The sequence below is a fragment of the Dermochelys coriacea genome, chromosome 9, assembly GCF_009764565.3.
Source record: "Dermochelys coriacea isolate rDerCor1 chromosome 9, rDerCor1.pri.v4, whole genome shotgun sequence".
In the NCBI taxonomy this organism is placed as follows: Eukaryota; Metazoa; Chordata; order Testudines; family Dermochelyidae; genus Dermochelys; species Dermochelys coriacea.
In genome coordinates, this window is record NC_050076.1 from 105044297 (window position 1) to 105057709 (window position 13413).

At 45.9% G+C, this 13413-nt stretch overlaps 1 protein-coding gene across 5 annotated transcripts in view; it reads left to right on the forward strand.

The window, feature by feature from the left end:
* The window catches only part of TAF1 (TATA-box binding protein associated factor 1), a 150468-nt gene that overhangs the window by 121975 nt on the left and 15080 nt on the right, over window positions 1-13413 (forward strand). For all 5 annotated transcript variants that reach the window (XM_038416405.2, XM_038416408.2, XM_038416406.2 and 2 more), the window contains 2 exons: window positions 12762-12829; window positions 12912-13028. In XM_038416405.2, coding sequence (XP_038272333.1) covers window positions 12762-12829; window positions 12912-13028 — 185 coding nt within the window. The remainder of the gene's footprint in view (window positions 1-12761; window positions 12830-12911; window positions 13029-13413) is intronic.

Genomic DNA, 13413 nt, shown 5'->3' on the forward strand with positions numbered 1-13413 from the left:
GCCTTACAACAGGAACTTCTCATGCACAGTAAAATCCTTTGGACTGGAGATTGACTGCTGGTTTAACCATGCCCACACAGGCCACAGAAGTAGCTGAAACTCTGTTTTGGCCTTAGACTGCTTCCCCTGTGTAAGACTTAGAACTAGGTCACATCCCCAGTCTGCTGCTTCAGTAGATAGAGCAAGCACCTTCTTTCAGCAGCTCTGGTATTGGGGGTACGGTTGGGCCATGAACCTTTGGGTGCTAGAGGCAGTTATTCCTCTGCTCCTCTCCTTCCCTCCTCCCCTCCAGTACATTGGGCCTGGATTGTGACTGTGATCATCTCCTGATCTGTACAGCCAAATGGGGTACACTCTATACAGCTGGTGTCGGGGGGTTGTCCATGCCTCATCACTGGTCTTTGCCTACCTTAGCCGGAGGGATTGACTGAAGATGACTCACTCATGATCTGCTGGCTTCATTGTGGCAGAGTCAGTGGGTCACAGGACGGTGTGGGGCAGCGTCTAGTGATTTCTGTAGTGCACTAGCTATGGCTAGGGTTGCCAACTGTCTAACCACACAAATCCAAACATCCTTGCCCCGCCCCCTGCCCTGCCCCTTCTCTGAGTCCCTATCCCGCTCACTCCATCCCCCTTCCCTCCGTCGCTCGCTCTTCCCCATCCTCACTCACTTTCACCGGGTTGGGGTAAGGGGTTGGGGTGCAGGGTGCAAGATCTGGGAGGGAGTTCGGTGCGGGCGGGGCTGGGGTAGGGGGTTGGGGTGCAAGCTCTGGGAGGGAGTTTGGGTGTGGAGAGGGCTCAGGGCTGGGGCAAGGGGTGAGGGTGTGGTAAGGTGAGGGGTATGAGCTCTGGCCGGGTGGCACTTTCCTTGGGCGGCTCCCGGTCAGTGGCACAGTGGGGCTAAGGTAGGCTCCCTGCCTGCCTTGGCCCCACGCTGCTCCCGGAAGCGGCCGGCACATCTCTGGCCAATGGGAGCTACGGAGTTGGCACACGGGGCTGGGCAGCGTGCGAGACCCTCTGCCTCCCCTCCCCCCCCGGGGGCCGCAGGGTCATGCTGGCTGTTTCTGGGAGCAGCACAGAGCCAGGGCAGGCAGGGAGCCTGCCTTAACCCAGCTGCTCTGCCGGACTTTTAGTGGTCTAAAATCTCCCAGTTTGGCTTCAGTAGCCTCTGGGAGATGGAGCCTGATTCTGGGAGACTCCTGGCGAAACTGGGAGGGTTGGCAACCTTAGCTATGGCTAGAGCAGCAGACTGCACTGCTAGAATGTGGGATGTGATTGGTTCATGGCTGACAGGCATCAAATCCTCTGTCCTACACTCTGTTCCTGTCAATCTGATTCCAGACAGACTGCACGTAAGCCTGGTGACTACTGACTGCTGCCTCAGTCTGCTCCTCAGAGGTTTAGTCCAGCCAGAGACGCTCTTGTTTCTGAATGAGAAGCTGCTTGCACAATTGCATTACAGCTCCTGGCCTGCTCATTACAGCTATCGTGGGAATTATGCTTGGAGTGGTTTGGGGGTAGGTCTGCTACCCATTGGAATAAAAAATAATATCCACAAAGTGGTAACTCAGCCTGGCACTGCTGCCTTGCAGCTAGTTCTTGGATGAACAAAGGCTAGAGGAGAAAACATCGGGTGGTTGACACTGCAACTAAGCTCTGCCCTCCAGCATCTCCTGCAGCTGTGCTGGCTTCAAACATCTTAATTTCCAAGCATTTGAGCCTAGTCAGTACTGCCAAGAGGAGGAGGGCTTTGGTCCTAAGGCACGTCTCTGCCTCTTTTTGTTTTCTGCCTAGACGTACAAACTTGTTTGAGTACATTGGTTGCCCTCTTCAAACTTGCTTGTTGGAATGTGAGGACAATGTGCATTGATATGTCAAATTATCAAGAGGAGGTCAGTGATCCTAGAAAGTCCACCCTCATTGACAGAGAAGCTTGACATCATTGTAGCTGCTCTCTCTGAAATCAGAGTAGCTGACATAGACTCTCTATGTGAGGTACAATACACCTTTTTCTGGCATGGAAAAAGTGAATGATACAACCGTGAACATAGGATAGGTTTTTCAGTCAAAAACTCATTAGCACACATGGTCAAATGTCCCATTGCAACATTAGAATGTATCACATCACTAAGAATATCTACCATAGGTGGCTTTGCCAACATTATCAGTACATATGCCCCAATGCTTTTCGTCATCTCTAAAGAGAAGGATTTGTTCTGTCAGCAACTTGATAGCATCATCTGTAAACTACCATTGGGCAGCAACACTATTTCCTGGGAGACTTCAAGCTAGAATCTTCTCAGATCATGGGATGTGGCTCCTATGCATTGGCCAGCATGGAGAGGGAAAAATTAAAGACGATGGGCAAAGAGTACTGGAGCTCTACACCTACCGAGGACTCTGCATTACCAACACCTACTTAGAAGACATGGATGTTCACCATATTCAGTTTTCAGAGTGTAGACTGCATTTGTTTGCTGCAAAATGTAACTTTCACTACAGAAATGTCATTTTACTAGACAAAGCTGTTGCCCATGCATTAACATCAACTACACAAAAAGCCAAGGAAGGTCTTCAGTTTTCTATGAATCTCAGGGAAGCAAGCTATGTCACTGATTGAATCTCCCTGAGAGCTGCTGCACCATGGAACACACTCAGAATGAATATCCATATAGCTGTAGCCTTAGCGTTTAGTAAAAGGACTGTACAGGATAAGCACTGGTTTGCAGAATATTCTGAAGAAATACTTCCAGTTATTGAAGCAAAATGCACAGCATATGTTCACTACAACATGAAATCCTCTCCTGAAGTTTGTGCTAACCTTTGTTTGACCAAGAGCTACTCCTGGGGGCATTCTGCACCAAAAAAATTAAAAATTCTGCATACAATATTCTAAAATACTGCAATTTTTTTTGTCAAAATAATACTAAATTATGCCAGTTTCAATTATTTTGGTAATTTATTTCAAAATACCTGTCAGCAAGTATGTCTGTAACAATACAGACACACACACAAATTCATAGAATCATAGAATATCAGGGTTGGAAGGGACCCCAGAAGGTCATCTAGTCCAACCCCCTGCTCAAAGCAGGACCAAGTCCCAGTTAAATCATCCCAGCCAGGGCTTTGTCAAGCCTGACCTTAAAAACCTCTAAGGAAGGAGATTCTACCACCTCCCTAGGTAACGCATTCCAGTGTTTCACCACCCTCTTAGTGAAAAAGTTTTTCCTAATATCCAATCTAAACCTCCCCCATTGCAACTTGAGACCATTACTCCTCGTTCTGTCATCTGCTACCATTGAGAACAGTCTAGAGCCATCCTCTTTGAAACCCCCTTTCAGGTAGTTGAAAGCAGCTATCAAATCCCCCCTCATTCTTCTCTTCTGCAGACTAAACAATCCCAGCTCCCTCAGCCTCTCCTCATAAGTCATGTGCTCTAGACCCCTAATCATTTTCGTTGCCCTTCGTTGTACTCTTTCCAATTTATCCACATCCTTCCTGTAGTGTGGGGCCCAAAACTGGACACAGTACTCCAGATGAGGCCTCACCAGTGTCGAATAGAGGGGAACGATCACGTCCCTCGATCTGCTCGCTATGCCCCTACTTATACATCCCAAAATGCCATTGGCCTTCTTGGCAACAAGGGCACACTGCTGACTCATATCCAGCTTCTCGTCCACTGTCACCCCTAGGTCCTTTTCCGCAGAACTGCTGCCGAGCCATTCGGTCCCTAGTCTGTAGCGGTGCATTGGATTCTTCCATCCTAAGTGCAGGACCCTGCACTTATCCTTATTGAACCTCATTAGATTTCTTTTGGCCCAATCCTCCAATTTGTCTAGGTCCTTCTGTATCCTATCCCTCCCCTCCAGCGTATCTACCACTCCTCCCAGTTTAGTATCATCCGCAAATTTGCTGAGAGTGCAATCCACACCATCCTCCAGATCATTTATGAAGATATTGAACAAAACGGGCCCCAGGACCGACCCCTGGGGCACTCCACTTGACACCGGCTGCCAACTAGACATGGAGCCATTGATCACTACCCGTTGAGCCCGACAATCTAGCCAGCTTTCTACCCACCTTATAGTGCATTCATCCAGCCCATACTTCCTTAACTTGCTGACAAGAATGCTGTGGGAGACCGTGTCAAAAGCTTTGCTAAAGTCAAGAAACAATACATCCACTGCTTTCCCTTCATCCACAGAACCAGTAATCTCATCATAAAAGGCGATTAGATTAGTCAGGCATGACCTTCCCTTGGTGAATCCATGCTGACTGTTCCTGATCACTTTCCTCTCCTCTAAGTGCTTCAGGATTGATTCTTTGAGGACCTGCTCCATGATTTTTCCAGGGACTGAGGTGAGGCTGACCGGCCTGTAGTTCCCAGGATCCTCCTTCTTCCCTTTTTTAAAGATGGGCACTACATTAGCCTTTTTCCAGTCATCCGGGACTTCCCCCGTTCGCCACGAGTTTTCAAAGATAATGGCCAAGGGCTCTGCAATCACAGCCGCCAATTCCTTCAGCACTCTCGGATGCAATTCGTCCGGCCCCATGGACTTGTGCACGTCCAGCTTTTCTAAATAGTCCCTAACCACCTCTATCTCTACAGAGGGCTGGCCATCTCTTCCCCATTTTGTGTTGCCCAGCACAGCAGTCTGGGAGCTGACCTTGTTAGTGAAAACAGAAGCAAAAAAAGCATTGAGTACATTAGCTTTTTCCACATCCTCTGTCACTAGCTTGCCTCCCTCATTCAGTAAGGGGCCCACACTTTCCTTGGCTTTCTTCTTGTTGCCAACATACCTGAAGAAACCCTTCTTGTTACTCTTGACATCTCTTGCTAGCTGCAGCTCCAGGTGCGATTTGGCCCTCCTGATATCTTTCCTACATGCCCGAGCAATATTTTTATACTCTTCCCTGGTCATATGTCCAACCTTCCACTTCTTGTAAGCTTCTTTTTTATGTTTAAGATCCGCTAAGATTTCACCATTAAGCCAAGCTGGTCGCCTGCCATATTTACTATTCTTTCGACTCATCGGGATGGTTTGTCCCTGTAACCTCAACAGGGATTCCTTGAAATACAGCCAGCTCTCCTGGACTCCCTTCCCTTTCATGTTAGTCCCCCAGGGGATCCTGGCCATCTGTTCCCTGAGGGAGTCAAAGTCTGCTTTCCTGAAGTCCAGGGTCCGTATCCTGCTGCTTACCTTTCTTCCCTGCGTCAGGATCCTGAACTCAACCAACTCATGGTCACTGCCTCCCAGATTCCCATCCACTTTTGCTTCCCCCACTAATTCTACCCGGTTTGTGAGCAGCAGGTCAAGAAAAGCGCTCCCCCTAGTTGGCTCCCCTAGCACTTGCACCAGGAAATTGTCCCCTACGCTTTCCAAAAACTTCCTGGATTGTCTATGCACCGCTGTATTGCTCTCCCAGCAGATATCAGGAAAATTAAAGTCACCCATGAGAATCAGGGCATGCGATCTAGTAGCTTCCGTGAGTTGCCGGAAGAAAGCCTCATCCACCTCATCCCCCTGGTCCGGTGGTCTATAGCAGACTCCCACCATGACATCACTCTTGTTGCACACACTTCTAAACTTAATCCAGAGACACTCAGGTTTTTCCACAGTTTCGTACCGGAGCTCTGAGCAGTCATACTGCTCCCTTACATACAGTGCTACTCCCCCACCTTTTCTGCCCTGCCTGTCCTTCCTGAACAGTTTATAACCATCCATGACTGTACTCCAGTCATGTGAGTTATCCCACCAAGTCTCTGTTATTCCAATCACGTCATAATTCCTTGACATCACCAGGACCTCCAGTTCTCCCTGCTTGTTTCCAAGGCTTTGTGCATTTGTATATAAGCACTTGAGATAACCTGTTGATCGCCCCTCATTCCCAGTATGAGGCAGGAGCCCATAGAAAAGAAACCCCTGTGACAACCCAGTTCCTGTTTCTCTGCCCCCTTCCCTACTCCCCAGAGCCCAGCTCTGGGGCCAGACACTCAGAACTCCTCCCTCCAAGAGCCCAGCCATGGGGCCCCCCCAGCCCAGATACCTGCACCCCATTCCCTGCTAGAGCCAGCTGTGGATGGCCCTCTTACCCAGACTCCTCCCCTCCCCTCCCCCCAGAGCCCAGGGATCCATAAACAGCCTGATGCTCAGTCCCAGGGTTGCACAGTTTCCTGTGCATCACCCTCTCCTTCCCTCAGGGTGTGCTGGGAACTGGAGCCGCCAGGAACCCTCTAGCTCCCTCCTGCTCCCTCTAGCAATGTCTTCTATGCGCAAGCTGGGCTCGGCCAGGTCCAGCCACCACTAGCCGTGGCTAGAAGCACTGCAGCCCATTTCTGTGCGGGAAAGGAAATTGTGTGCACAACATTAATTTCTGCAAAATTGTGCAGTGGTACAGAATTCGCCCAGGAGTAAAGAGCACATTGCAATGAACAGCAAGGCAATGTGTTCAATCGTACTGGCTTTTCTGTGCAAAAAGATACCAACGTCCTTTGCAAAAGGAGTTCTAAGAGGAAGGTAGATGGAATTAAGAAAGCAGCTGGTCCTTCAGCCAAGGTTGCCTCACTCTAATGAAAACATCATCATTGACAGAAGCAATACTATCTCAGACTCTATTCACAGAATCCACTGTTTCTCAAGCAGCTCTAAATGTGATCCCCAAGCTCCAGACTATCAGAGCGTGATATAGAACCATCTGTAAATGAGCTTGAAACAGCAACTGCCTCCCTCACATCAGTAAAGGCTGCAGGAAAAGATGGAATTCCAGCTGAAGTATTGAAATAACGAGGACAGAGGGTGCTTAAACATTTGCACAATGTTTTGCTTGCCTGCTAGAGGGAAGGAGGGGGTAACACAAGACATGAAAGATGCCAACGCATAAAGTTATATAAAACAAAGGAGATTGGAGCAATTGCAAAAACTACAGAGGACTCTTTCTCCTCCATGTCATTGGCAAGGCATTTGCACAGGTCATTCTTGAAGGACTGCAGGTTCATGCTGAATGTGTATATTCAGAGAGTAAGTGTGGCTTCCATGCCAGTAGATCATCTATTGACCTAAGCACTGGTTTGCAGAATATTCTGAAGAAATACTTCCAGTTATTGAAGCAAAATGCACAGCATATGTTCACTACAATATGAAATCCTCTCCTGAAGTTTGTGCTAACCTTAGTTTGACCAAGAGCTACTCCTGGGGGCATTCTGCACCAAAAAATTAAAAATTCTGCACACAATATTCTAAAATGCTGCAATTTTTTTGTCAAAATAACACTAAATTATGCCAGTTTCAATTATTTTGGTAATTTATTTCAAAATACCTGTCAGCAAGTATGTCTGTAACGATACAGACACACACACACATTTCTTCAGGAGTAGAGAGTTAAAGAAACCCCTGTGATAACCCAGTTCTCTGTTTCTCTGTTTTTTTTGCACGAAAGCAACTGCAAGGAAAGTGCCAAGAGCAAGAAAAACTTCTTTACATGTCCTTCACAGATCTTACACAGGCTTCTGGTCAGCAGAAAGGGACTTTTCCAATTGCTAGAGAGAACTGATTGCTCTCCAATCCTCCTCAGTCTGATTCAATCCATCTGTGATAGCACAAAGGCTACTGTATGATGATCAATCTGACAGCTTTGAAATTGACATTGGTGTCAAACAAGGATGTGTTTTGGCACCAATGCTCTTTTGTATGTTCTTCCATGTGCTGCTGCTTCATGCTTTCTACTCTAGCACTGAAGGTGTACATCTCTATTCCAGATCAGATGGAAAACTTTTCAACATTGCATGTCTAAAAGCAAAGAGCAAACTCCAATACCTGCTGATAAGAGAGCTTCCTTTTGACAATCACACCGTACTTGTCCCACACAGTGAAGAGGGGCTCCAGCAGTTTTGCAGTAGTTTTGCAATAGCTTGTGATGAATTTGGACAAATCATCAGTCTAAAGAAGACAAAGATTATGACACAAGGTGTGTTGACTGCACCAGAAGTTTTAACAGCTAGCATCACACTAAAAGTTGGGAAAGGTTCTGCTATATAGGATCAATAGTATCAGATAATTTATCTGATGAAACACTGGAATGCGTTACCTAGGGAGGTGGTAGAATCTCCTTCCTTAGAGGTTTTTAAGGTCAGGCTTGACAAAGCCCTGGCTGGGATGATTTAACTGGGACTTGGTCCTGCTTTGAGCAGGGGGTTGGACTAGATGACCTTCTGGGGTCCCTTCCAACCCTGATATTCTATGATTCTATGATCTCTGGGTGATGAGCTTATTTCTCGCATTGGAAAGGCGTCCACCACAATTAGCCAACTAACCAAGTATGTGTGTGATAGCAGGAAATTGACAATGAACACCAAGATACCGGTCTACCAAATATGTGTTTTGAGCATACTGGTGTATGGTGGGTAGACATGGACCACCTGCAGCAGGCATGAGAGAAGGCTAAACACCTTCCACACCGCTGTCTTCGGTGTTAGGAACTTTGGTTTCCCACTTGATATGTAGAATACAGCGAAGTGCTTGAAAAAGTAAAATTACCAAATCTAATCATTATTCTCAAACACAGACTTCTCTGCTGGCTTGGTCATCTGCACTGGGTGGAGGATGGATGTATTCCAAAGGGTGACCTGTATGGAGAACTTGTAGATGCTCCAAGGCCACTGGGCTGACCTAGGTTCAGGTTCAAAGATGTTTGCAAGATGGACTTGAAAACTTTCAACATTGACCCCAAAAGCTGGGAGGATGCAGCTAGCAACAGGCTACAATGGAGGGCTGCGCTGCACCAGGGAGTCAGATGTTGAAGAGCGAGGAAAGCGAAGAGGAAAAGTGCACCAGGCCTCAAGTGCTAGTAGTGCACCAGCTTCATCTTCTGGCTCTGCACCTTATGCTTGCATTATCTTTGGCAAGGACTGTCGCTCGAGAATTGAACTTTTTAGCCACTTGCCATGTGGCAATGCAACACACAGTAATTGAATTGCTTTGGCACGTATACCATCGTCTTTCAAAATGGATGGTTGACATTTATGCTGGGAGGGAATCCATTTCCTTGATTCCACTGCCCAGCCAACTTCCTCATCCACCTCCTTGCCACTAACCCTCCTTGGGCTCTCTCCCTAGAAAAAAGGCTTCTAAAACATCTTTTAAAAACAAACATCTGTCAGGGCTGGTCTAGGACAGGTATACTTGGTCCTGACTCAGTACAGGGTGCTGGATTAGATGATCTCGGAAGGTACTTTCCAGACCTACGTTTCTATGATTCTCAGCCAGGGCATCACTCTGCCTTTGCTTGTCCTAAACAACTCCATCCTCAAGAGATTAGCTCTTCAGAAAGCCATATGCTACCATCTATCAAATTCTGCTTGGATTCTATGCAGGTTTATTATCTCTGCTTGTAAAACAAGGGCCTCAAGCCTCCAAGATGACCATTTCTAGCTGGGTAAGATTTACTATCCTAGAAGCTTAGAAAAAAGAGGTTTTCCAGTCTTAAACTCATTCAGAAAGATCTGTCTCTGTCTCATAGGCCAGAAAACAATAGTGTTCTCTGAGGAGATCTGCAGAGTAGGTACTTGGCAATCTGCATACATCTTCACCAAACACTGCAAGGTTGATGTAGCATCTTCTTCAGATGTTGCATTTTGTAGCTGGGTCCTACAGGCTGCTGTTCTCACCTAAACGTCTCCTATTCTTCCTCTTTCTTGGTTAAACTGCTTGCTACTTCCAAACAGCCAGTCTTCAGACATTCTGTGTATGAGGACAGATGCTCTGAATTTACCACAAATGTCTGTTTCAAACAGCACTATATTAAAAAGAAAAGGAGTACTTGTGGCACCTTAGAGACTAACAAATTTATTAGAGCATAAGCTTTCGTGAGCTACAGCTCACTTCATCGGATGCATTTAGTGAGCTGTAGCTCACGAAAGCTTATGCTCTAATAAATTTGTTAGTCTCTAAGGTGCCACAAGTACTCCTTTTCTTTTTGCGAATACAGACTAACACGGCTGCTACTCTGAAACCTGTCACTATATTAAAGTGCACTATGGATCATTTAGTGCACACTAGCAAGGTCTACGTGGAGCAATTAACATGGAACACATTAGTTCACTTTAGAAATCATATCTCTGTAGTGCACATTGGTGCTGTAAGGGGTTTTTTTAGGTTGTGTACCCCTAAGGGCAGCTAATCATCAGCAGGAGCCCTTACCCTCTGCTTTGGCCTCAGTGGGATACAGCAGCCCGGGTTCTTAGCTATTAATTGGTAGTGCCTCCACCTGACTGTTTAAGGGAGTCAGGAACCCACCTTACCTCCCTATGTTGTTTCAACTATCCCTGACCCAGTATTTATCCCTGTCACTAGCCTGATACCTCCTACATATACTCTTCTGACACACACATAATAGATGAACCAACAATCAATGTACACTTTATTTACAAGGGGAAATGTAGAGGAAGCGTATAAAGGGAAGGGGAAGATGGATTTGGAGTGGGTGCATCAGTAACATCATACAACCTACAAGTAACAACCCCAAGGATGGATTTCCCTGGATTCATGAGTCCAGTTTATTATCCACTAGTGGGCTTTGTAATGTGGAAGTATCCATGTACCTTGATGAGGTGTTGCAGGCCTGAAGGTGGTTGAGTGCAGCAAAGTGATGAAGGTACTAATCCTCCCAGGAGGCCAACTTCTCTGCAGCAGCAACAGATGTTACTCACAGTGGAAAAAGTCTCCATGGTATAGGGAACCTCCTTGGTGTTTCCAACATTGAGTTGCTCTTTCCCAGAGTAGTTCAGCAAACCCCTTTCAGGGCAATATAGGTAGCACCCTAGGCAGGGGGAGGGAGTCTGGGGAGACTTGCTCTCCCTTTGGGCCGGGGGAGGGGTCAGGGGATCACCCATGCTTTCCTCAGGGAGGGGGAGTCTGGGGAGTGCCACCAAGTGTCTTCCTCTCATCCCCCATCCCATCGGCTTAGTCAGCCTTCCATCCCCCAGGGTTCACCCAATCACAAGGCTCAACACCCTTGGTGAGGGGAGCACACTACAGTCTTCACCATCTCTCATCTACCCAGCAACAAACTTGGCTCCCTTTTTTGTTAAACCCATTAACCTGAGTTACAGTTATTATAGGGGAAGCAGTCTGCTAAAACAGTGAGACTTTCAGCTGCTGCTGTGGCATGTTCAGGGATAATTACTTCAACAGTCATTCTTTAGACCGAAGTATTCTCTGCTATGAGAAAACGCATTTGCAGTATGTTCAAATAGTCCAATCTCCCCATTTGTCCTCTTGTAATAACCCTCTTCCACTTCCCTTTTACCTCAGACATTCTCCTTTTTCCATTCTCATTGATTCTTCCTATGGCTCTCTGGGTTTTCAGTACTCCTCCAGTCCTCATGTCTTCTCTCCCTCTGCTGTGACTTGCCTGTTTCTTCCATATCTAGCTTTCCTCAGTGTTCTTATTCTAAAACATGTATATTCTATCTTCTGCAAGGCCACCACCCTGTGTAACTTCTTAAAAGGATATTGTCAACTTAAAAATCTCACTGCTAATGGATAATGTTTTACCTATTAGTGTGAAAGTAACATCTAAGATTGGGGGTGGGGAGGAAACAGATTTCTCTTTTCTTTAAACATTTGGCTGGACTTTGTGCATGTCCTTCTCACTGTTCCCCCGTTAGCTTCCACAGTTTCTGTGGGGCTTTCATATGAGCGAGACCAAACACTTTAAAATGCTTGATCACAAAAAAAATCACAACTCAGGCAAGTGAACGATCTGAAATTAGTTGTAACTTTTTGTTTTAAATTGACAAACTTCATGTTGACAGTATTTCTTTAAAGTTCTGCATCCAATATCTCTTTTAAGTTTCTGAGAAGTATTGGGCCATGGAATCACTTTCTAAGGAAAGTGAGCAGTAGAAGCTCCATTAGATGATATCTTAAAATTGGACTGGACAAAGCACTTGAAGACGTACTGAAGTGGTAGACTGATGTAGCAGATCTTTCCCATTTGATTCTATTATTGCCTTGGTATGAAAGGAGTAAAAATGTGGGGCGGAGTAGTGGTGCTCTTCCAAATTATACCAACAAAATACATTCTGCAAGAGAGCTGCTCACAACAGATTTAGTTCAAAATATGACCGTGTTCTTTCTCAGCTCTGCTGCACTTCTTGAGCTTGGTTTCCCCTCAGTGGAACTTGAATATGACTGGGAATGTGCTAGTCTCCTTTGAATCTGGCTCCTCCTTAAGTGAGGGGGGAAAAAAAGAGATGTGCTATTTACCCACTTGTGGCACCAAAATGAGACTTCCTGCCCTTTCCTTTCTTACACGAGGCATGAAATAGTTAACAATGTTGTATTTTCAATTGTAATTACTGGGCATCTGAGTTTAACCGCACTGAGATTAATGGGGTGGCTTACACTTCTCAGAGCTTTTGTTGCAGGCTCTCCACGGATTCATGTAGACCTCTCTGCATCAGTTATTTGGCTCACATTTTGAGGTTTTCTTTGCAACCATAACAGCTAGAGAATTTTTTTTTAATGTTCTCCAAAATCTCTGTTTTCAAGGTAGCAGCTGGAGAGAGCTGTGGCTTTGTCATAACTCTGCATGAATCCCAGCCCTGCTGTAGGTTGTTTCTGGTCACAGAAAGATCAGAAGACAGGTTGTGAGGTTTGCCTTGTTTCATGGGCTTTGTTAAAAAATTGTAAAGTGCTTGTTCAAGATGCCAGCATCGAGGAGAGGTCAGACAACTTAAGAAGGTGTGGTTCTCATTGCAGGGCCGGATAGTCAGTACACAAAAACTGCTCAGGAAATTGTCAACATCTGTTGCCAGACTCTGGCTGAGGTATGTGGTCTAATCTGTTGCAATCTCTTTATATAGTCAACTTCTATTTCTTTGCAACTTTGACAAGGTTTGTTTTTTTTAGTATGATGAGCATTTGACTCAGCTTGAAAGAGACATCTCTACTGCTAAGGAAGCAGCACTCGAGGAGGCAGATTTGGACAGTCTTGACCCTATGACCCCTGGACCCTACACACCTCAGGTGAGTCTGATGAAGTGAGGTTTTGCGGTTCCTATATCTGTCACTAGGTGTTTGGTTCAGAAGGGCCTCCTGCTATCTGTTCCTGTCTCCTGAAACATTTTGGTTTTAGTTAAGGATGAGTTCTGTATTGGCTTCCAGAAGGTGGACTGAATGGTCGAATAATGAATCATATATACCTAATAGGTATTAGATTATCCAGTCCAATTCCCAGAGCACCTACAGGATTATTCCTTATGGTGCATACATACTAGTGCTTGTCCAGTCTAGTTTTAAAAGTTCTGTGTGTTAGAAGCCCTGACATTGAGAAGACTGTTCCACAGCCAAGTACATCTGTCAGCAAGCTTCCCTCATATTTAGCTTAAATTTTATTAATCATATTGCTGTT